The 18,309-nt window shown below is 47.5% G+C and overlaps 1 protein-coding gene across 2 annotated transcripts in view; it reads left to right on the top strand.

Moving 5' to 3' along the window:
- Rassf5 (Ras association domain family member 5) overlaps positions 1–16,183 on the top strand; it is a 67,091-nt gene extending 50,908 nt beyond the window's left edge. For both annotated transcript variants that reach the window (XM_047521465.1, XM_047521466.1), the window contains 4 exons: positions 10,395–10,505; positions 11,523–11,820; positions 12,464–12,579; positions 14,029–16,183. In XM_047521465.1, the coding sequence (XP_047377421.1) occupies positions 10,395–10,505; positions 11,523–11,820; positions 12,464–12,579; positions 14,029–14,181 (678 nt within the window). In that variant the 3' untranslated portion in view covers positions 14,182–16,183. The remainder of the gene's footprint in view (positions 1–10,394; positions 10,506–11,522; positions 11,821–12,463; positions 12,580–14,028) is intronic.
- The last annotated feature ends 2,126 nt before the right edge of the window (positions 16,184–18,309 follow it).

Raw genomic sequence — 18,309 nt, 5'->3', positions numbered from 1 at the left:
ACACAGTGAAAAGACTTGGAGCCACTCAGTAACTAACTAGGCTGTGTTTCAGTATCCCAGACTGATCCATGAGCACCTGGGTGCAGAAGTGCCAGCATGAGATGGAGTGGCAGCCCTGAGTGGAGAGGACAGGTGTGGGCTGCCAAGAGACTGCAGTATCAGGTGCCGTCTGTCCCAAGGTGAAGGCAGCTGTGGGCTCCAGGTCCAGGGGAGCCAGCAAGGACTGGCCTCCTCTAGCAGGGCAGTGCAGGTGGTGTCCTGGTGCTGGCACAAAGCCTAAGCCACCTCTCCTCCTAGCAAGTGTGGGTATGCTGGGTGCTGGGGACTGGCTTGCCACCAGAGTCCCTCTGCTTCTACATGCCACTCGCCACCTCTGGACTATCTGAATCCTTTATGGAGTCGAATGCCCCATCCTGCAGAGAGCTACAGCCAGAGCTGGTACCACCTCTCACTGGGTGGCTTGTCCCAGGGAAAGAGACTGGGTCTAGGGGTTTGCGATGGGGGCCCAGCTTGCTTAGGAGTGGGCTTGGCCCTCACTTGCTTGGAATATAGAAAGTCAGGGAAGCCCCCAACTTTAAGGATCCAGATAAAACAGGCCAGTCACATGGCTTCCAGGCCCCCCTGCCCTCGGAATCCTCTAAAAAAAAGTGTATGTTTGTTTGTTTATGTATGTATGTATGTATGTATGTATGTATGTATCTATGCATTTAGTGGTGTTGGAGCTCAAATCCAGAGCCTCATATATGCTTAGCTAATACCCTATCAGTTCCCAACCCCATCTTTTTTTAAAAAAAAATTATGTTAAAATACACATATCACAAAATTTACCACTTTAAATATTTTTTACCTTATTTTTTTCATCACTCTTTTTTTTTTTTCATGGCAGAGGACTGAACTCTGGGCCTTGCACATCCTAGGCAAGCGCTATGCTACTGAGCTAAATCCCTAGTCCCCCATTTAAAATTATTTTTAACCCATCAAGTCCCAAGTTTTCAATTTTGTGAATGTAATCAATGGTGTAATATTATTTCAAAGTTACCATAAATTGTGTATTTGTTGTTTATATAGGTTTTTATAGGTGTTCCACATCTGGGAAGATGGGACAAAAATGGGTTAAGGATGCAGTTCTGTGGCATTAAGTATGATCTTATGTTGTGTGGTTAACACCACCATTCCTCATTTCTCTCCAGACCTTTTTTTTTTTTTTTTTTTTTGGTGCTGGGATTTAACCTTGGGTCTTACGCATGCTAAGCATGCACTCTACCAGAGCCCCAAGCCCTAGCTCCAGAACATTTTATCTTCCCAAACTGAAACTCCCTACCTATTAAATAATAACTCCCCATCCTCCCCTCCCCTCCTGGAAATCACTTTCTACTTTCTGTCTCTATCAATTTGACTACTCTAGGAACTCCAAATAAGTGGGATCATACTGTTTGTCCTCCTAGGGCTTGCCTATTTCACTGAGCATAGTGTTTCAGGGTTCATCCATGTTTATAGCAAATGTCAGAATTTCCTTCCTTTTGCTGAATAATATTCCCTGATGTGTATGCTACATTTTATTTATCCATTAATCCACCAAGGGACACAAATTGCTCCCATTCTTTGGCTATTGTGGGTAATGCTGCTGTGAACATGGGTGTTCAAATATCTGGTTGAGTCCTTGCTTCCCTTTCTTTTGAATATATGCCCAGAAATGGATTTGCTGAATGATATGGTCATTCTGTTTAATTTAAAAAAATTTTTTTTAGTTGTAGATGGACACAATACTTTTATTTTATTTATTTATTTTTATGCAGTATTGAGGATCGAACCCAGTGCCTCACACATTCTGGGCAAGCACTTTAACCACTGAGCTACAACCCCAGCCCCTGTTCAATATTTTGAGGAATCACTGTTTCCCACCAGGGTTGTACTGTGTTTACATTCCTACCAGCAATACCCAGGTTCCAATTTCTACACATCCAGTAATATGTTTTATAATAGCCACCCTAATGGGTGTGAAGTGGTCATATCTCATTGTGATTTTGATTTGCATTTCTCTAATGACTAGTGATATTGAACATGTTTTCATGTTTTTTGACCATTTATATATCTTCTTTGCAGAAATTACCATTCAGGTCCTTTGTCCATTTTTAATCAGATTATTCATTTTTTGTTGTTGAGTTGCCAGAATTCTTCATATATTCTAGATATCAATCCTTTATCACATATATAATCTGCAATGAAATTATTTTTATTCATTTATTTAGAGACAGGGCCTTACTATGTGACCCAGGTTGTTTTAATATAAGCTATAAATATTATTGATGCAGTCATAAAATATAACTTTCAATAATTTTTTGTTGCTATTGTTATAGGGGATTGAACCCAGGGGTGCTTAACCACTGAACCACATCCCCAGCCCTTTTTATTTAGTGAGACAGGGTCTCACTAAGTTGTTGAGTCTGGCTTCAAACCTATGATCCTCCTGCCTCAGCCTCCCAAGCTGCTGGATTATAGGCATGTACCACCATGCCCAGAAACTTTCAGTAGTTTTTTATGGAGGAAGGCGCCATGACCCTAAAGATGAAAGTAATTAGGACTCACAAAAGTCATCATGTGGTCCTGGTTGAAAGGCCTGTCAAGGATCAAGATTAAGACAAGAGGAGCCCTGAACTGTGCCAGTCCCCACTCACCAAACCTCGTCCCACCAGACCAATGACTGCTGATGATGACAATGACAATGACGTGGCAGCAGCTGGTTGTTTCTGGAGGCTCGCTGTACTTGGTTGTGCTAAGCACTTTCCCATGGCAGTCACATTTCCTCTCCATAACAAATTGTGAGCTGCACTTCACAAAGAAATCTGAGTCTTGGTGAGATTGATTTACGTGACTTCACAGAACAGGGACATGGCTGGCAAAGGCCATCCCATGGCCCCACCTGAAGGCAGTGTGGTCTAAGTGAAGAGCAGGGACTGGGTATGACAGTAGCTCCCTCATTGAGCTATTTAGGGCGTCCAATGAGATTGTGACTTTGGAGTCCTCAGAGCAGTGCCTGTCTGCTGGTGACTTATCATTACAGTGAGACACTGCAGGGGTTCCTGTAGCTCCAAGGCCAGGGCTTTCTAGGTCTCCTGCATGGAGCTACTGACCCCTGGTCCTGATGAGCCACTCCTACATTCTAGTGAGGTGGCCACTTTGATAGGTGGGAGACACTCTGCCAGGCTCTGGGACATGCTGGCATTCTGAAAAGTCCACCAGGATGACCTTCATCATGTGAAGCTGATCTGGACTGCCTGAAAGCCACTGAGGCTTGTTGTCCCAGATTGTGCTGTGCTTGTTCTGGTGTGTCACATTATCTCTGTCTTCTCTTCTCAGATGACAGACAGGGACCACACCCCATCTGTTTCATTTCCCAAGGTGCCCTTCATAGTCCTCAACCCAAGGCAATTCAGTCAGTTACTCTTGACTGTCTGCATTGACCATCTGCTCTCCATTTGTGTTTGGGAACTTAAGTCTTTTTCCAGTTTCTCAGTCCCCTCTTTATTTTACCCTGTTCCTCCATTACACCCCATAGGAGCTGCTCAGATTCCATGTGGTTCTGCTTAAAGAGATGGCTCTGTGCTGAAGCCCCTTCCTTGCTCTGCTGCAAATATCCTATTGGAGAATACAGATTAGGCATTTCCAACCCTTTTATTTGAGGGACATTGGATAGGTTCAAAGAGAGACCTGTGGGAATGAACCCTTTCACTTCCATAGATGGGACTGGGGAATCCATCCCAGAACACAGACTCAGAAGGACCCGAGAGGGACCCTGCTGCAAGGTTCCTTAGAGCTTCCTCTTTCCTAGCTGGTTGAGATCATCCCAAGAAGACACAGTAACCCTTGTCTGTGTCTTGGATGTTAAGCAGCAGAGCATTTCAAACCCAGCCCAGACCAATGGGAATCTGCCCTTACTGTCTGAGGTTCTCATTTAGAACAGGCCTAACAGGAACCTCAGGGTCTGGAAGGCTCTGCACATGGCCTTGCTTGTGTAGGTCGTGCCTGAGGCTCTCCTTCCTAACTTAGGCCTGAATGCGTCTACTCAAGGGGTGAGAGAATTGCTGCTGACAGATTTGCTAAGAGCTAAGAAAGAGGAAATGTGGCAAAGGCTCCTGGTGAATGTCTTCCGGGGTACTTTTGTTTTCATGACTTAAATGAGGTAAGAAGATGTGGACTTTCTTGAACTTGGCTGAGTAAGATAGAGTCCTGCTGGCGAAGAGAGAGCAGGTGGGGAGGAGGGAGAAGAGTGAAGTGGTGGAGGTCAGAAACGTTCTTCCTGCTCCCTTAGACATGAGTCTGCTGCAATTCAGATGTGCCCATTTCTCCTGCAGGGCCCCCAGCCCCACACCCAGTTCTCTGAAAGAGAAGAGGAAGCAGTGACAGAAAAACCTGCCCTATCTTATGTGTCCAATCTTAGCCCTGCAGCAGAAGTGATGAGCTCCTTTGGTATCACTTCATCATTTCACAGATGAGAAAACTCGGATGCCAGGATGGGATGTGACCTTCTGTAGGTCACAGGTCATTTGATGGTCTTGCATTTGTTTTTACCAGTTAGCTGCAAAGGAGTGGGCCTCAGGGCTGGCTTCCAGCCAAAGCCTGAAGCCCCATGCAGCCAGTCTAAAGGGGCATCACCTCTTGGAGTGTAGGTCAGTTTGAGTTGCTTTGCTGTCTAGTGTCCATGTCTATGGGCTGGGAGCCACTCAAGCTGCTTCACCCTCCCCTGCCACCCAGTCAATGGGTATTTAGCTGGCACCCCTTTGGAGGTCAGCCAGTGTTTAGCTGGTGCTGAAGAAGTTGAAGCCTCAGACATGAAGTGTCTTCCTCCAGGCATCTAAATGGGGCTCTGGGACTAATATATGTGAAACAGTCTTTAAACAATAAAAGGTAGTATATAATTAGAACTCAGAAAGCACCTCCATAGGTTCTTGCAGTAAAGATTTAACATCAGGGAGCAGCTGCTGAGATCTGTGCCATGCGGTAATATGCAGCTTTGCCTAAAGAGGAATCTGAGGCTTTGGGCATGGCTGGTGTTTGCGAGGGAGTGCCCGAGCCAGGGAGTGAGCCTGGCTGTCCACCTGCCTGCTGTGTTGCCTTCCCGTTGGAGAGTAGAGAGTAACTCCAGCCAGTGACCAAGTCTTTGCCTGTGCAGTGTCCATCAGTGAAAGTGAAGTTCTAGAGGCCTACGAACTGGTGGAGGGAGGAAATATACAGGAAACATAGGAAGTGATTCAGGAGAAAGAAAGGGACCAACATAAAACTGAATATGGCTTCCTCCATTTAGGAAATAAAATGTCACTGATCTGATATATTAGGAAAGCAGAGGATAAGGAGATTGCTGTGGGCTGGAGGAGTTTCACTGGGAAACTGCATGGAGAAGCAGCATCTAGGGAAAATGGGGGTGTGTATTCTAGGCAGGAAAAAAACTGCACAAATAATAGTGTGGAGCAAATTACTGCCCGTGGGCCAGATTCCATCAGTCGGGTTTTATTGGAACACAGCCACCCTGGTCCTGTGGTTGCTCTTGTACCACAGTGTAGAGTCAAGTAGACTGGCCTGCAGAGCCTGAAGTATTTACTATCTGGCCCTTTTTAGCAAGTTTGCCAAGTGCCCATGTGGAGGAAGGAACGGGGGCAGGGACTGTGGGCACATGGGCTGATCTAGAGTATGTGCTCAAGAAAAGTGAGAAATGAAATTGGCTCAGAGGGGTAGAGCTTGGTTTCCCTGAGAAGAGAGTAACAACATATGCTTTTGGATAGGTTTGATCATTTCCTTTGTACCCATTATCCTGATTGATTTTACCTTTATATAGAACCTATGCAGCAATAAAGAATTTTTATACCAAATTTATAGATGAAGAAACTAAGCCTTAGAGGTCATCTCACTCTCTCAAGGTCGTGTAATTAACAGTGGGAGGCAGAAGTCAAACACGCACTTGTGTTCATCCTGTGGGTATTTACTTGAGCCCTACTAGGTGCTAAGCTGGAACTAGGCTCTGGGATGCTATGGTGGACAAGACAGGTGTGGCTGCTTCTTTCTCAGAAATCAGACTAAATTGAAATCCAAGTCTCACTGTGATTCCTAGGAGAGAGACTGAGACTTTTCTTTCCACCACAGGCAATTGGGGATCATTGAAGATTCTCGAGCAAGTGTTTATGATCTGCTTCATGCTCAGTGCTATTGACCTAGAGAAAAAGTAGGGAGCTTCAGTCTAGTTGCAAAGAAAACCTGACACCGATGGTCTAGTGGCAGGTTAATGTAAGTAGTTGCAGAGGTAAGCAGCAGATAGTACCGCTGCTAGCCTTAGATGTAGGTTAGCTTTAATCTTATTGTGGCTCAGCTCCCTCAACTGTAAAATGGGCACAGTGATGTCACCTTCCTCCTAAGTTTGCTGTGAAGATGAATGAGTGAATACATGCTGAGTGAGTAGAACAGCGCGTGGCACTTCGCTGGCTATAGTGAAGGATCATCATTGTCATTGCCGCCATCATTCAGGGCGGGAGTGGTCAGGGAGGCCTTGCCAGATGAAGGGAGGGCAGGTGGACAGGTAGGAGTGATGGGCTGAAGGTAGCAGGCAGGAAGGAGAAGAAAGAGTGAAATTTTTAGCAAAAATGAGGTTCGTGTGATTTAGCGAGCATGGATGTTCACAATGGTTCTGGCACAGAGGGTGGGACGCCTGGTCTTCCTCGTCCTGGGGGCCCCTATCATTGCTGGGGTCTGGTGGGCTGCCCCATGCCCATGTGGAGATTCCAGAAGCCCCAGGACTTGCTCAGAGCTCCTCTTGCTCTAGAGCATTGGATCACTCCCTGTCACCAAAATTAAGACTGCCTTGTCATCAATTAGAATGCAGAATCATCCAGTGTTTTATCGTGTTGTCATAAAGAAAAAATAAGGGAAAACTTGACTTAGAGTAAATCTGCTCTGAAATAGGCCCCAGACTGCAGGGGATGGCCCTCCTTATTTTACTAAGAATATTTTAATAGAAATGTTAAGAGAATCCCTTTTTTGGGGTGCACATCTCTGCTCTTACCACTAGCCCTCCATCTCTTCATTTGGCTGTACCCCAATAACCTCAAAAGCTAAGAGAGATCACAGCTTTTTTGTGCTTTAGGACATGTGAGACAAACCAATTTTTTCACCAGTGCTGTGGACAAGCCAGGTGCTCTGGGAACAGCTCAGCCATCTGCCACCAGTGCCAGGGGCTTAATCAGAGCAGATGAATTCCATGCCGGATGCACCAAGATGTATTAACCCCCAGGAGAGACACAGGCCAATGCCTATACTTGTGAAATCATAACAGAATTCCCCATTCCATCTCTATCTTGGGCCACCCCAAGAGACAAATGCTGTCTTCTTGGTTTCCAGCTTTGTGCCCTTGAGCAGAGACGAATCTTTCACTTGAGAATCTGGCAGGTGAACAGAAGTTTGGGATTTTGCCTTGCCCTTGGGAGACGACTATATTCTCGGTCTTGTTCACACAGTGGATACTATATTTTAGGAGAACCTTCTGGGCAGCGTGCATCTATTGGCACCAGTGTGTTAACTCTGCAGCTGGATGGGGAATTGTGGGGAAGAGTCTATTGCATTTTTCAAATGCTGCAGCACTTTGGAATCATCTGGGAGATTTTTTTTTTTTAAATCCCTATGCCCAGGCTACATTTCAGACCAATTAAATCATAAATCTCTGTGTATGAAGCCCAGGCATCTGTGTTTCTAGAGATCCCCAGACGACTCCGTTATGCAGGCAAGTTTAAGAACCACTGGTCTGGATTCTACACTCTCCTAGGGAGGGAAGAGGATTAGTGAGCTCTTGGTTGGGGTTGGCTGGCCCACTGGCTGGCCTACTTTGGGAGGTGATTCATCCAGTCTGTGGGTAAGATCTTGTCTGGCAGACTCAGTGTGGGCCGAAGCCATCCCAGACCGGGCACTGACATTCCACGGGTGTGAGATTCTTAGTGTTGGCCACACACAGGGCTCCTGGCACTCCCAGATGGAGCTCACCCTCCCCCAGACCTTAGAATGGTGAGGTCAGGGCTACTATCTTCTGTGTCTGCCCTGGAAGGCGGAGGTGCCTGGGGCCACTTGCATCACTTCCCCAGGTTTGTGGTGGGAAAGGGAGAGAATAGATGGGTTTATCTGATGTAGAAAAGGGGAACAGGAAGAAGAAACTGTAAGCCAAGGCAGCTCTGACTCTCACTGTATTCCTAACCAGGCCTGGGAGACTGGCCTTGGAAAGCCACGATGCAGCTACCTCTTCTTACTGGGAAATGGGGAAATCTTCTAGGAGCTTCTAGAATTTGCCCTGTATCACTAAACTCTTTTTTGAAAATGAGTCTGAGAAAGCTCTTAACTCCTGAGGAGCAACGGCCTGTGTTTGTGTCTCAGAGATGAGACTACAATGGGAGCCAGATGGTTGATCCTTCTGACTGGAAGCTCCCAGAGGGAAGGCAGGGTAGGGCCACAACCCAGCATGTCTGGTCCATGGTGGCATGCACAGGAAAGGCAGGCCCCACCAGGAGCTAAGACATATGAGAAGCTCCATTTTGAAGACCCCTGGTTTAATGAATTGACAATGAATGAGAATTTGTGAGGCTCACAAAGAGTTTTACTCACCTTAAGCCAATGGTAAACATTCCTGCAATGGCTTCCTCTTGGGTAGTCGGCAGATCCAGTTCCAGAGACCTGAGTGGGCACATAGGAAAGGGTGGACCCTGCATCCTAGTGGCTCCAACCCACTGATCAGACTCAACTCGGATGAACATTTCATAGGTCACATACTTTACAGGCCTGATTTAGCAGCTGCCCACCCCAGCCCTGCAGTGTGGAGGGACCATTTTTAGGAATGGCAGGTTGGAGACTGTCCTGGATGGTCATGTGGTAAATTGAGAAAACCTGGGCTCAAGGCTTACATTGACTTGATTCTTGGCCATTGACTAGCAGTGGGGCACAGGCACGTTTCTTAACTGCTCTGAGCCTCAGTTTTATAATCATAAAATAGGAGTAATATAAGTAGCATGTAAGAGAAGGTGTGTGAAAGTACCTAGCATGGTGCTGTTACTATCGGGAGCCCTGGAGAAGAGTGCAGAGGGAGCAGACAGGCCAAGGAGAGGTGCTGTAACCAGAAGATGTCAGTTGACATCAGCTGTGGAGTCTGACGTTTTATCTCCTCTGTGGGATTGGAGAGTGGGAGGAGGAAGTGATGGCGCATTTCCCACAGACAGGCTGCGGGGGGGAAGTCAAGGGCATGCTCTGCGTGGGGTGCCCCAGTGTGCTCCACTGGTGGTAGTGTGACGTCAGGGCAAATCCCCCAACCAAACCCAGACAGAGGCAGGTGTCAGAGTTATCCCTCTTGGGGCCCCGTTCCCTCATTCAAGGATGAATCCTGATCTGTCCAAGTCTTTTGACTTCTAAGGTCAGGCAAATTCTGGGTGACTTTTAACTAACCAGATCCTGCACTCCCAGCCACACAGGGCAATGTGAAGACAAAACTGGGAAGTGGGTGACTGTGATCTTGAGAGAAATCAGAGAATCTACTGAGGCACACAGTAACTTACACCCTGAAACTACCCCTGAACTCCTGCTCCAATATGAGGACATTGACCTCTACCTCCTAACTTCATTCATCCTTTCCCCTTCCGGGAATATACCCTCTTGGAGAGTTTGGGTTTGTGAGAATTAAATGAGATAATGTATGCCAAGTACTTGGCACAGAGGAGGTGCTCAGTAGATGCTGGTTGTCCCTTTGCCCCTAGTAGAGGAGGTTATCTCCCAATTATCATAGAGGGCTACAGCCACTGTCTCCACCAGTTCACTTATTTTCTTGACAACTATGTGTTCTCCTCTTGTTGTATGTAAAGAAAGCACTGTGGCCAGTCATGTGGGGCCTGCACTAGTGTCCATGTGCCCTTGTCCTCTGGGTCTAGAATTCAGGTCATTCCCATCAGCTTTTGCTGGCATCACACGTACACACCTGTCTTTCTAGCTTTACTGATGCTTCCTCAAGGAGATAGACCATGGCTGTCTCCTTTGCATCTCCCTTAGCATTAGCAGCTTCTCCGTAGCAACCCTCTGTAAGCAGATGTGGCCCTGCTCATTCATCAGTTCCAAGTCTGGTCCCTGGATGTTCCTGGTCTCACAACCAGCCTGAGGAGGAGGTACCATTTCCATTTTGCCTGTGAGGAGACTGAGGCTTAGAGAGATTTGAGTTGCTCCCCAGGAGTGGCTGGTCTCTTGTTCTCACTCTGGGGCCATGAATTCATTTCACAGTGAGGAGGCTGCTGCTCACCTCTTCTGACCTGAGAGGCCTTTGGGGGAGGGGCCTTTCCCCTTCTCCTCCTGGGAACCACTGTGCAACACCCCTACTTCTGTCTCTCCAGAATGTCTGTAAGTCGGTGGAGGAGACCCGGCGCCCGCCCACGCTACAGGAGATCAAGCAGAAGATCGACAGCTACAATAGCCGGGAGAAGAACTGCCTGGGCATGAAGCTGGTGAGCCGGGTCTGCCGCATGCCCTCTACCCACACCCACTCTGCCCTCATCCAGCTTGGCTCCCTGCTCTCCTCTGGATTCTGTAGCTACTCTCTTGTAACTCCCTGCCCTCTCTTGGGGTTTCTAGGGGTCCCGGGAACCCTGGAAGGCAGGTGGCCTAGGCTGCCAGTGGCCTCCATGAGCTCTAGGGAAACAACAGGCTTTAGAGTAGAATCTCTGCTCCCTCTGCTTCTGTGCCTGCAGCTTTGGGAAACTTTCTTAACCTCAGAGATATTAATGCCTGTGTCAGAGGTCTTGTGAGAATTAAATGAGAAACAGTGACCAGAGGCCTCGTGTTGCTTGGCCTCCAGGAAGCCTTTGACCAGGGGAGTTCACACTCCTCTTCCTACCCCTTAGACTCTGCAGTGCTCATAGAGGTAAGGGCTGCTGACTTGGCACACGGTTCAGAAAAGCCATCGTCAAGGGGGATGGGAGATGGTAGATGAACCCTGCCCCCTGCTGGTGGCTGGCAGCAATTGGCTTTGGTGCTTCAGCTTGAGAGGCAACAGAGAATTCACGGGCCCAAGTTTAAGTCTTAAAAGCTGAGGGTTCCTTGTAAAGAAAGGGTGTCTGAGGACCTTATTATAGAGCTTTCTCACTCCTTCCTGGTTCAGAGGCCACTATAGACCCTGCCTTTAGAGTAAGGACTCACCAAGGGCAATTGGCACCTACCTAGTGATGCGAGGTTTGGAGCAGTCAGCCTGAGCCCCTAAGGAGGGCAACTGCAGCAGCCCCACAAATCCTATCTAGCAGCTCAACTCTGTGGGCCTATTTCTGACCCACTGGGGGTGGAAGGTGTCTGTGTCCCTCCATCTCTAGGTCAACAGGGATAGGAGGGAACCCTCGGAGGCAGGTGGTGAGCTGACTGGGGTGACTCTGCTCTTAGGACCTCTAGCCTCCAGGGAAATAGTCCAGAGTGGCAGATACACTCATGCAAATGGATCTCCCTGAACCCACACGATGCCCTCCCACTTGCAGAGTGAAGACGGCACCTACACGGGTTTCATCAAAGTGCATTTGAAACTTCGCCGGCCTGTGACAGTGCCTGCTGGGATCCGACCCCAGTCTATCTACGATGCCATCAAGGAAGTGAACCTGGCAGCCACCACAGATAAGCGGACATCTTTCTACCTGCCACTGGATGCCATCAAGCAGCTACACATCAGCAGCACCACCACAGTCAGCGAGGTCATCCAGGGGCTGCTCAAGAAGTTTATGGTTGTGGACAATCCCCAGAAGTTTGCACTTTTTAAGCGGATACACAAGGATGGTCAAGGTATGAAAGAACGAGGGTCCTGGGGGAGGGAGGGAGGGAGAGAGAGATCCCAACCAGAAATTACCTTTCCCCACTGTGTTCACGCCCAGTCAGTAAATCTCTGACCAGCCCTGGTGGGGTGGGGGTGGGGGTGGGGCCAGGGGTCTGGCCGTTCATGTGGTGTTCAGGTCCATGGAAGACCACTTATGGGATCTGGGCAGGGAGACGAGAGCAGAGCTTGATGGACAGCTCATGGCTGCTCACTGTACCCCTCTCTGTGCATGCGCAGGAAAACCGCACCCAGGACTCCTATTTCCTAATCTGTGTAATGGGAGGGAATCCACCCACCACTCCTAATCTTTTGGGAGATGATGTGAATATGGAAACATGCTCTAAACTCTAAGCAAACACCCAAGATAAAAGGTCACTGCCTATTTTTTTTGTTTTGTTTGTTTTGTGGTATTGGGCATGGAATCCAGGGCCACACTGAGCTACACTGCCAGCTCACCCTGTCTATTCTTTTCAGGTTCGTTTCATTAGGTTAAAAGACCCCATGTCTTCTTCTAATTATAAGGCCTCACTCTGCGTTTCCAATCCTATCCCACCCAGCTCAGGCCCTGTCCTGTTCCAACGTGAGCACCCAACTCTCTCTCTTGGTTTACAGTGCTCTTCCAGAAACTCTCTGTGGCTGACTGCCCCCTCTACCTGCGCCTCCTTGCTGGGCCTGACACAGATGTCCTCAGCTTTGTGCTAAAGGAGAATGAAACTGGAGAGGTGGAGGTAGGTCTGCATCCTTGGCACACACAACCAGCTCACAGGGCACACGGGGGGTGAAGGTGGGCATTGTTCTAACTGCCCAGATAGGTGGGGGCCAGGGAGCAGCAGCAGAAAGACTGCTGTGGGAGCTGAGCTGGGGTGAGCGTTGGGCCAGAGGCTCAGTGTTAAAGCCAGAATTGTCTGCCCCTAGGGGTAGCAAGTCAGGGCCTGTGTGAGGCAAAGCCTGTGCAGAGAAAGGATTTTCTGTGCTTTGTTTCAAAACTCAGGGTGGAGGCCCAGGCTTTTTGTCCCAGGATAGCATGAGGCCCAGCAAGCTATGCTGCTGAGTTCCACTGAGCATAGACATTTTTGAGCCATTTGTCTCTCTCCTGTGTTTCAAATTCTTCCTTACCCTAAGGGGGGTTAACCAGTGTCAAGTCTGGTGACATAAACGGGGTGAATGGAGGCTGATGTCCCCAAGGCTTGGTATACTTGGGAGGCAGAGTCTGAGGAGTGATGAGAGCAGAGGAAGGTGTCAGTGTTTGGCCGAGGGTGTGAGAGTGGTCTTGGGGCACTGGAGATTTGGATGATCTGGGCAGGTGGGGCTCTGTCTCCACTTCAACCAGAGCAGCTCTGCTTGAGCCTACAGAAGAGCTGGTTTGGAGAAGGTTCCACCGAGAGTGTGAGAGTGCAGCTGGCCCTGTGAAGGATTCCTGGTTAACCTGAAGGCCTGGGTTGTAGTTAGGATTCTGCTGCTGCCGGCTCCATGACTGTGGTTATGCCACCTTCCCTCGGTGGTCTTCGAGTTTCTCATTTATCCAATGTGGAGATTAAACCCAATAGACTACAATATTCTTTTGTGCTAGAAAAATCACAGGCATCTCCATCCTTGGCCCCAGGGGGCCTTTGCTCAGCTTAGAAGTCAGATTGCCTTGTGTCTGGAGGGACCAGATCATTTCTGGGCAGGCTTGAGCCAACCAGGCCCTCCAGAAATTTAGAGGCTGTGCTTTTTCATCTGCTCTACCAGTGCGGGCAGTAGATACCTAACCCCTTGGCAGAAGAGAAAGGCCAAGGGGGTACAGTGAGGTGCTCAAGGTCACACAGGCTCCAACCCAAGGATCCCGAGTCCAAGTTCAGCTGGTCTCCAGCTGCTTCTGATGGTTCTGCTCAGTGGGGGCCCCAGGCTGTTCCAGCATCATTATCAAGACCTCAGCTGCTGTTGGTTCTCAAAATAAAACATGGCTTATGGGCCTGCAACTCTTGGTCATGAGATGACAGGATATGAATGTTCCTACTGGTGCAACAGATATATACAATCCAAGGTCCTTCGCTGTGTCTGTCTAGTTAGCAGCTAAGAGCGTGTGAATCACTCCAAGTGTATGAACCGTGTGAAGAAGGCAGGGTCAGGCCCTCAGGCTCTGTCAACTTCTAACCTGTTTCCTCTTCCATTTCTCCCCCCAATCTCCCTCAAAGTGGGACGCCTTCTCCATTCCTGAGCTCCAGAACTTTCTAACGATCTTGGAAAAGGAGGAACAGGACAAAATCCAACAAGTACAGAAGAAGTACAACAAGTTCAGACAGAAACTGGAGGAGGCCTTAAGAGAATCCCAGGGCAAACCTGGGTAACTGGTCTTGCTTCCTCTTCTCCCAATGCCCTCAGATTTATTTTTATTATTAATTATTATTTTGCAACAGACACTTTTTCTCAGGACACCTCTGGTGGGTGCATTTGTACCTGCCCAGCAGTTTCAGATGTGGCACAAAGTCTCTTCCATGGACAAGTGTCTGTGTGGGGGTTGATTCCTGCCCACCCCCATGCTGTGCCCCTCAACAGACTCTGCCAAGGATCAAAACTCATGAGATGAACAGCGTTGTCCTCTCTCAATCTGCAAGCCTTTCACAAACCAAATAGTTGCCTCTCTTGTCACCAAACCGGAACCTCTCACACCAGCCGGCAAAAGGAAAAGAGAAAAAGGTTTTAGAACTGTATGTTCTTTCTCTGGCTTTGACTCATCTTCAATTTCTCTTATTTGCCACCTTCAATACCTTTATTTATGAGTCAAATGTTGTAGCATATTCCTTTAGCAGGTCTGGGCTAAGTCCCTGAAAGCAGAATAATATTCGTAAAAGGATTGTCCCAAGACACCTGCTGTTCCTGCTTAAGGGAAGTTCATGTGGCCTCTGGCCCAGCTGCCGGGGTGAGGAGCACCAAGACTGAGGCTGGCTGAGATTTCCAGCAAAGCTGCCGCCTGCTCTGGCCCTGGCCCTGGCCCTCATTGCCAAGACTGCACGTGTAAACCCAAAGGCATATATGTGTGTGGTAGTCACATCTTTGTCAACACTTATGTTTTCAAGTTACAAATTTGAATTTAACATTGCCATCATCCTCTTGTGTTTCCACTAAAGGAAAACTAGCCATTTACCATTTTCAAAGTCTCCTGCTGAGTCCGGAAATCAGGCAGCAAGAGAAAGCCAAAAAGCATTGCAGAGAAACGTGTCCAAGCTGTCTGCAGCCTTGCCTCCGTCTCCAGCAGAGGAGGGCCTGGCTGCCTTGGGTTCCCCCCTGGGCCTCCAGCACTGCCTCCCTCCTCCCCCTGGAACTCTGGGATCTCCAGGTGCTGCCAGAGGCGTGGCCTTGATTACAGAAGGGGATCCTCCAACTGGGCCAACTTGGAGTCCTTTCTGTTGTGAAGCAGGCCAGGCACTGTGCTCAGTGAACCTGTGGGCCTGGCCTCCCCGTTGACCTCAGTGCCTTTTGTTTTGGAGAAATAGGAGCAGGGCATGTTTGCATGAAGCTCTGCTGCTGGCTTGCTTCTGTCAGGAAGTGGACAACGGCGGTGTGGGAAACAAGGCCAGGGGAGCCCTCACTTGGAGCATAGAGTGAGGGTCATACACCTCCTACCCATCTGGGTTCCTGGGCTTTGACTTCCCAAGAAGTAATATCAGCACATTGACAGGGAGGATCAGATTCCTGACTCTGAACATTTGTACTGGCTCCTTATTCAGGTTCAAGCTTAAAATAAATTAGCCAGGCGATTCCAGCAAGTAGCCAGGACTACAGAGACACTCCAATGCAGAGGGAGGACTTGCCATTCTCAAAAGCAGAGCTGGTATTCTCATCCAGCCTCTGAGTGACCATTTCTTTGCTGTCCTCTGCTTTCCTAAGTCCCTCTTGGGTCAGTTCCAGCCCAAGCTTTGTGTAGCCTCAGAAGTTTCCTCCTTTACCAAGGTTGAGTCCATACTGCCCTTCCCAGAGGAATGCTGACCCCTTGTCATGAAAACTGTATCATCTTCAGGGCTACAAGAACAACATGAGCTAGCAACAATTTTTTAAGCCACAAAAACCCTGGTTATCTGCCATCTCATGCTCAGCCTTATCACTTTCCTCCTCCCTTAAAAAAAAAAAAAAAAAATCTCTCCCTGATGCATATTAAAGGGAGCAGGTAGAGACCCTTTCCCTTCGTCCTGCATGTCTCTGACCTTAAGAGAAGGCATGGCTCCTGCTGCAACCGCTGAATGCTGCTGAGACCCTCCCTCGATTGGGATGGCTATTTTATTTTTGAGAAGGAAAAAAAAAAAAGTCATGTATATAAATATATATACATAGAGGCATATAGCTATATATAAAGAGATAAGGGTGTTTATGAAATAAGAAAATTATGGGAAAATTCAGACTTTAAAGCACAGTTAGACCCAGGACCTATGCTGAGGTCTGAGCCTCTGGAAGGTGTGTAGAGTTTCCTTCCCTCCCAGAGGTGGGTGTGACTGCTGGTAGTGCCTTCTATGGTCGTGTTGCTCAGTGTGTGTTTGTTTGTTCCAAGGATATTTTCTTTTTAAATGTCTTTCTTATATGGGTTTTAAAAAAAAGTAATAAAAGCTTGTAAAAATGATTCACAATGGCAATGTCTTCCTTGAACTTCACCATCTTATGGAAATTGGGAGCTGGGGAAAGAGGAACGACTAGACATGATCGCACACTACTTGGCAGAGTCAGATTTTCTTTTGCCAGTGAGCAGAGGCATGAAGGCTATTGTTCAACTAGTTTTGAGAAAATTGTCCAAATGTGTGGGCCGGAGGTTGCTGCCTGGGTGAGCAGCTATTCTGTGTCTCTTGAGAGCTAGAGAGGGAAGGGGACCTCTCTAAAAAGCAAACGGAGTCAGAAAAGAGCAGAGCTTTCTGCAGCTAAGGATGTTTAAACCCCACGATGGGCCACTAAGGTAGAAGTGGGTATTCTATTGCTGGAATTATTTCAAAATGAGATAGATAGGAATGTGTCCTTATAAGTTTAAGATGGCTTTACCTTGGAGGAAGAGGGCTGAATCAGATGACCAAAACAGTCTTACCTTGGCATCCTCTGACTTCCAGCGGAAGAACATCTCAGTAATCATAGAAATAACTACTTAAGTTATTAAAGAAAAATTCTTGCCTGCCTTCCAGTGCTGATTATGGATCATGCAATAGATAGGGCCCTTGGACTACAGAGGCTCTTCAGAGCTCATCTAGTTCAGCTATAGAAGAAAACACCCTATCCACCAGCCATCCTTAAAATTAGCCAGTTATTGTACACATCTACAACACCTGTCTACCGAGACCTCTGTATCTTTAAAAGATTCTGCCAAAGCACAGAATGAAGAAGCTTCTGCATGGGTTTGTAAGTTTAAAGTTGTAAGTTTGACCTTGTTATAGATTACTTGGCTTAGCACACAGCAAAAGAATCCATTACACAGTCAAAGTCCACCCTGCCCTCTTAGTATCTCCATGCGAACAGCGGGGAATGGAAGATGACCCAATGCAAATGTGTCACCATTACTGGAAAAACCAAAGCACAGGTCTCAACAGCAGCCTGCCATGGCAAAATTCTGGGCTGATCATGGTTAAGAGGGAGGGCTCCTTACTGCCTTTGTGTCTTTAATAGGGATTAACAAGATAAAAGACAACCTCTGTGAACCTTTAATCCCTTCAAGATTGTACAAAACAGATGATGTTCGTGAAGGAACTTTGTACAGTACCACAGGTTACTTGTATTCATATTAAGGACCTTATTTTGTTGCTACTGTACATATTCAATCCCTCAGATCAGACTTGGCTTTGTTGTAATAGGATCCTATTTGGGGTCAGTTTCTAGAAATCATTTTCTGGTTCCAAATGCTCAAGCCAGTAGAGACTAGTGAAATTAAGGACTTGAACAATCCAAGAACTATTTAAGGAGTTTGGTGCCACTCTTGTTCCTATTGTATGAGGAGAGCTCTGGTCACAGACATGACTCCCACTAACTGGGGAAGGGTGAGAGCAATGGTTCTGACATTTTTATTTATTTATTTATTTTGGCATCCAGTGATCCCTTTAGAATTGGACAAAAGCATGGTCCTCTCTTAGGAAAATGTCAATCCTGTGCAGCATTTCAGGGAGTTCATGGACCTTCTGAATATCCCTTCTATGAACCCCAGGCTAAGAGGGTAGGGAAGAAGGCATTTGTTAGCTACGACTCTTCACTGTAGCAAAGCTCTCATCTCGGAGTTACATCATAAACTTTTAGTGGTAGTGTGCAAAAGTTGGGGGGAAATCACAATCATAGGGAAACTCATGTTGTTATGTCTTTCTATCCTAAATTGAGAGTCAATTATTTCTTCTGTTGCCTTATGGATGACCAAAGACAGGTTCTATTTTCTGTACGAATAACTTTTAGAGATGTGAAAGGACTATGTGGGGGTTAGGAGGTTAACCAGGTAGTAGGAACAAATGAACAAGAGGTTA

The sequence above is a fragment of the Sciurus carolinensis genome, chromosome 12, assembly GCF_902686445.1.
Source record: "Sciurus carolinensis chromosome 12, mSciCar1.2, whole genome shotgun sequence".
Taxonomy (NCBI): Eukaryota; Metazoa; Chordata; class Mammalia; order Rodentia; family Sciuridae; genus Sciurus; species Sciurus carolinensis.
This window is presented reverse-complemented; position numbering and strand designations above follow the sequence as displayed.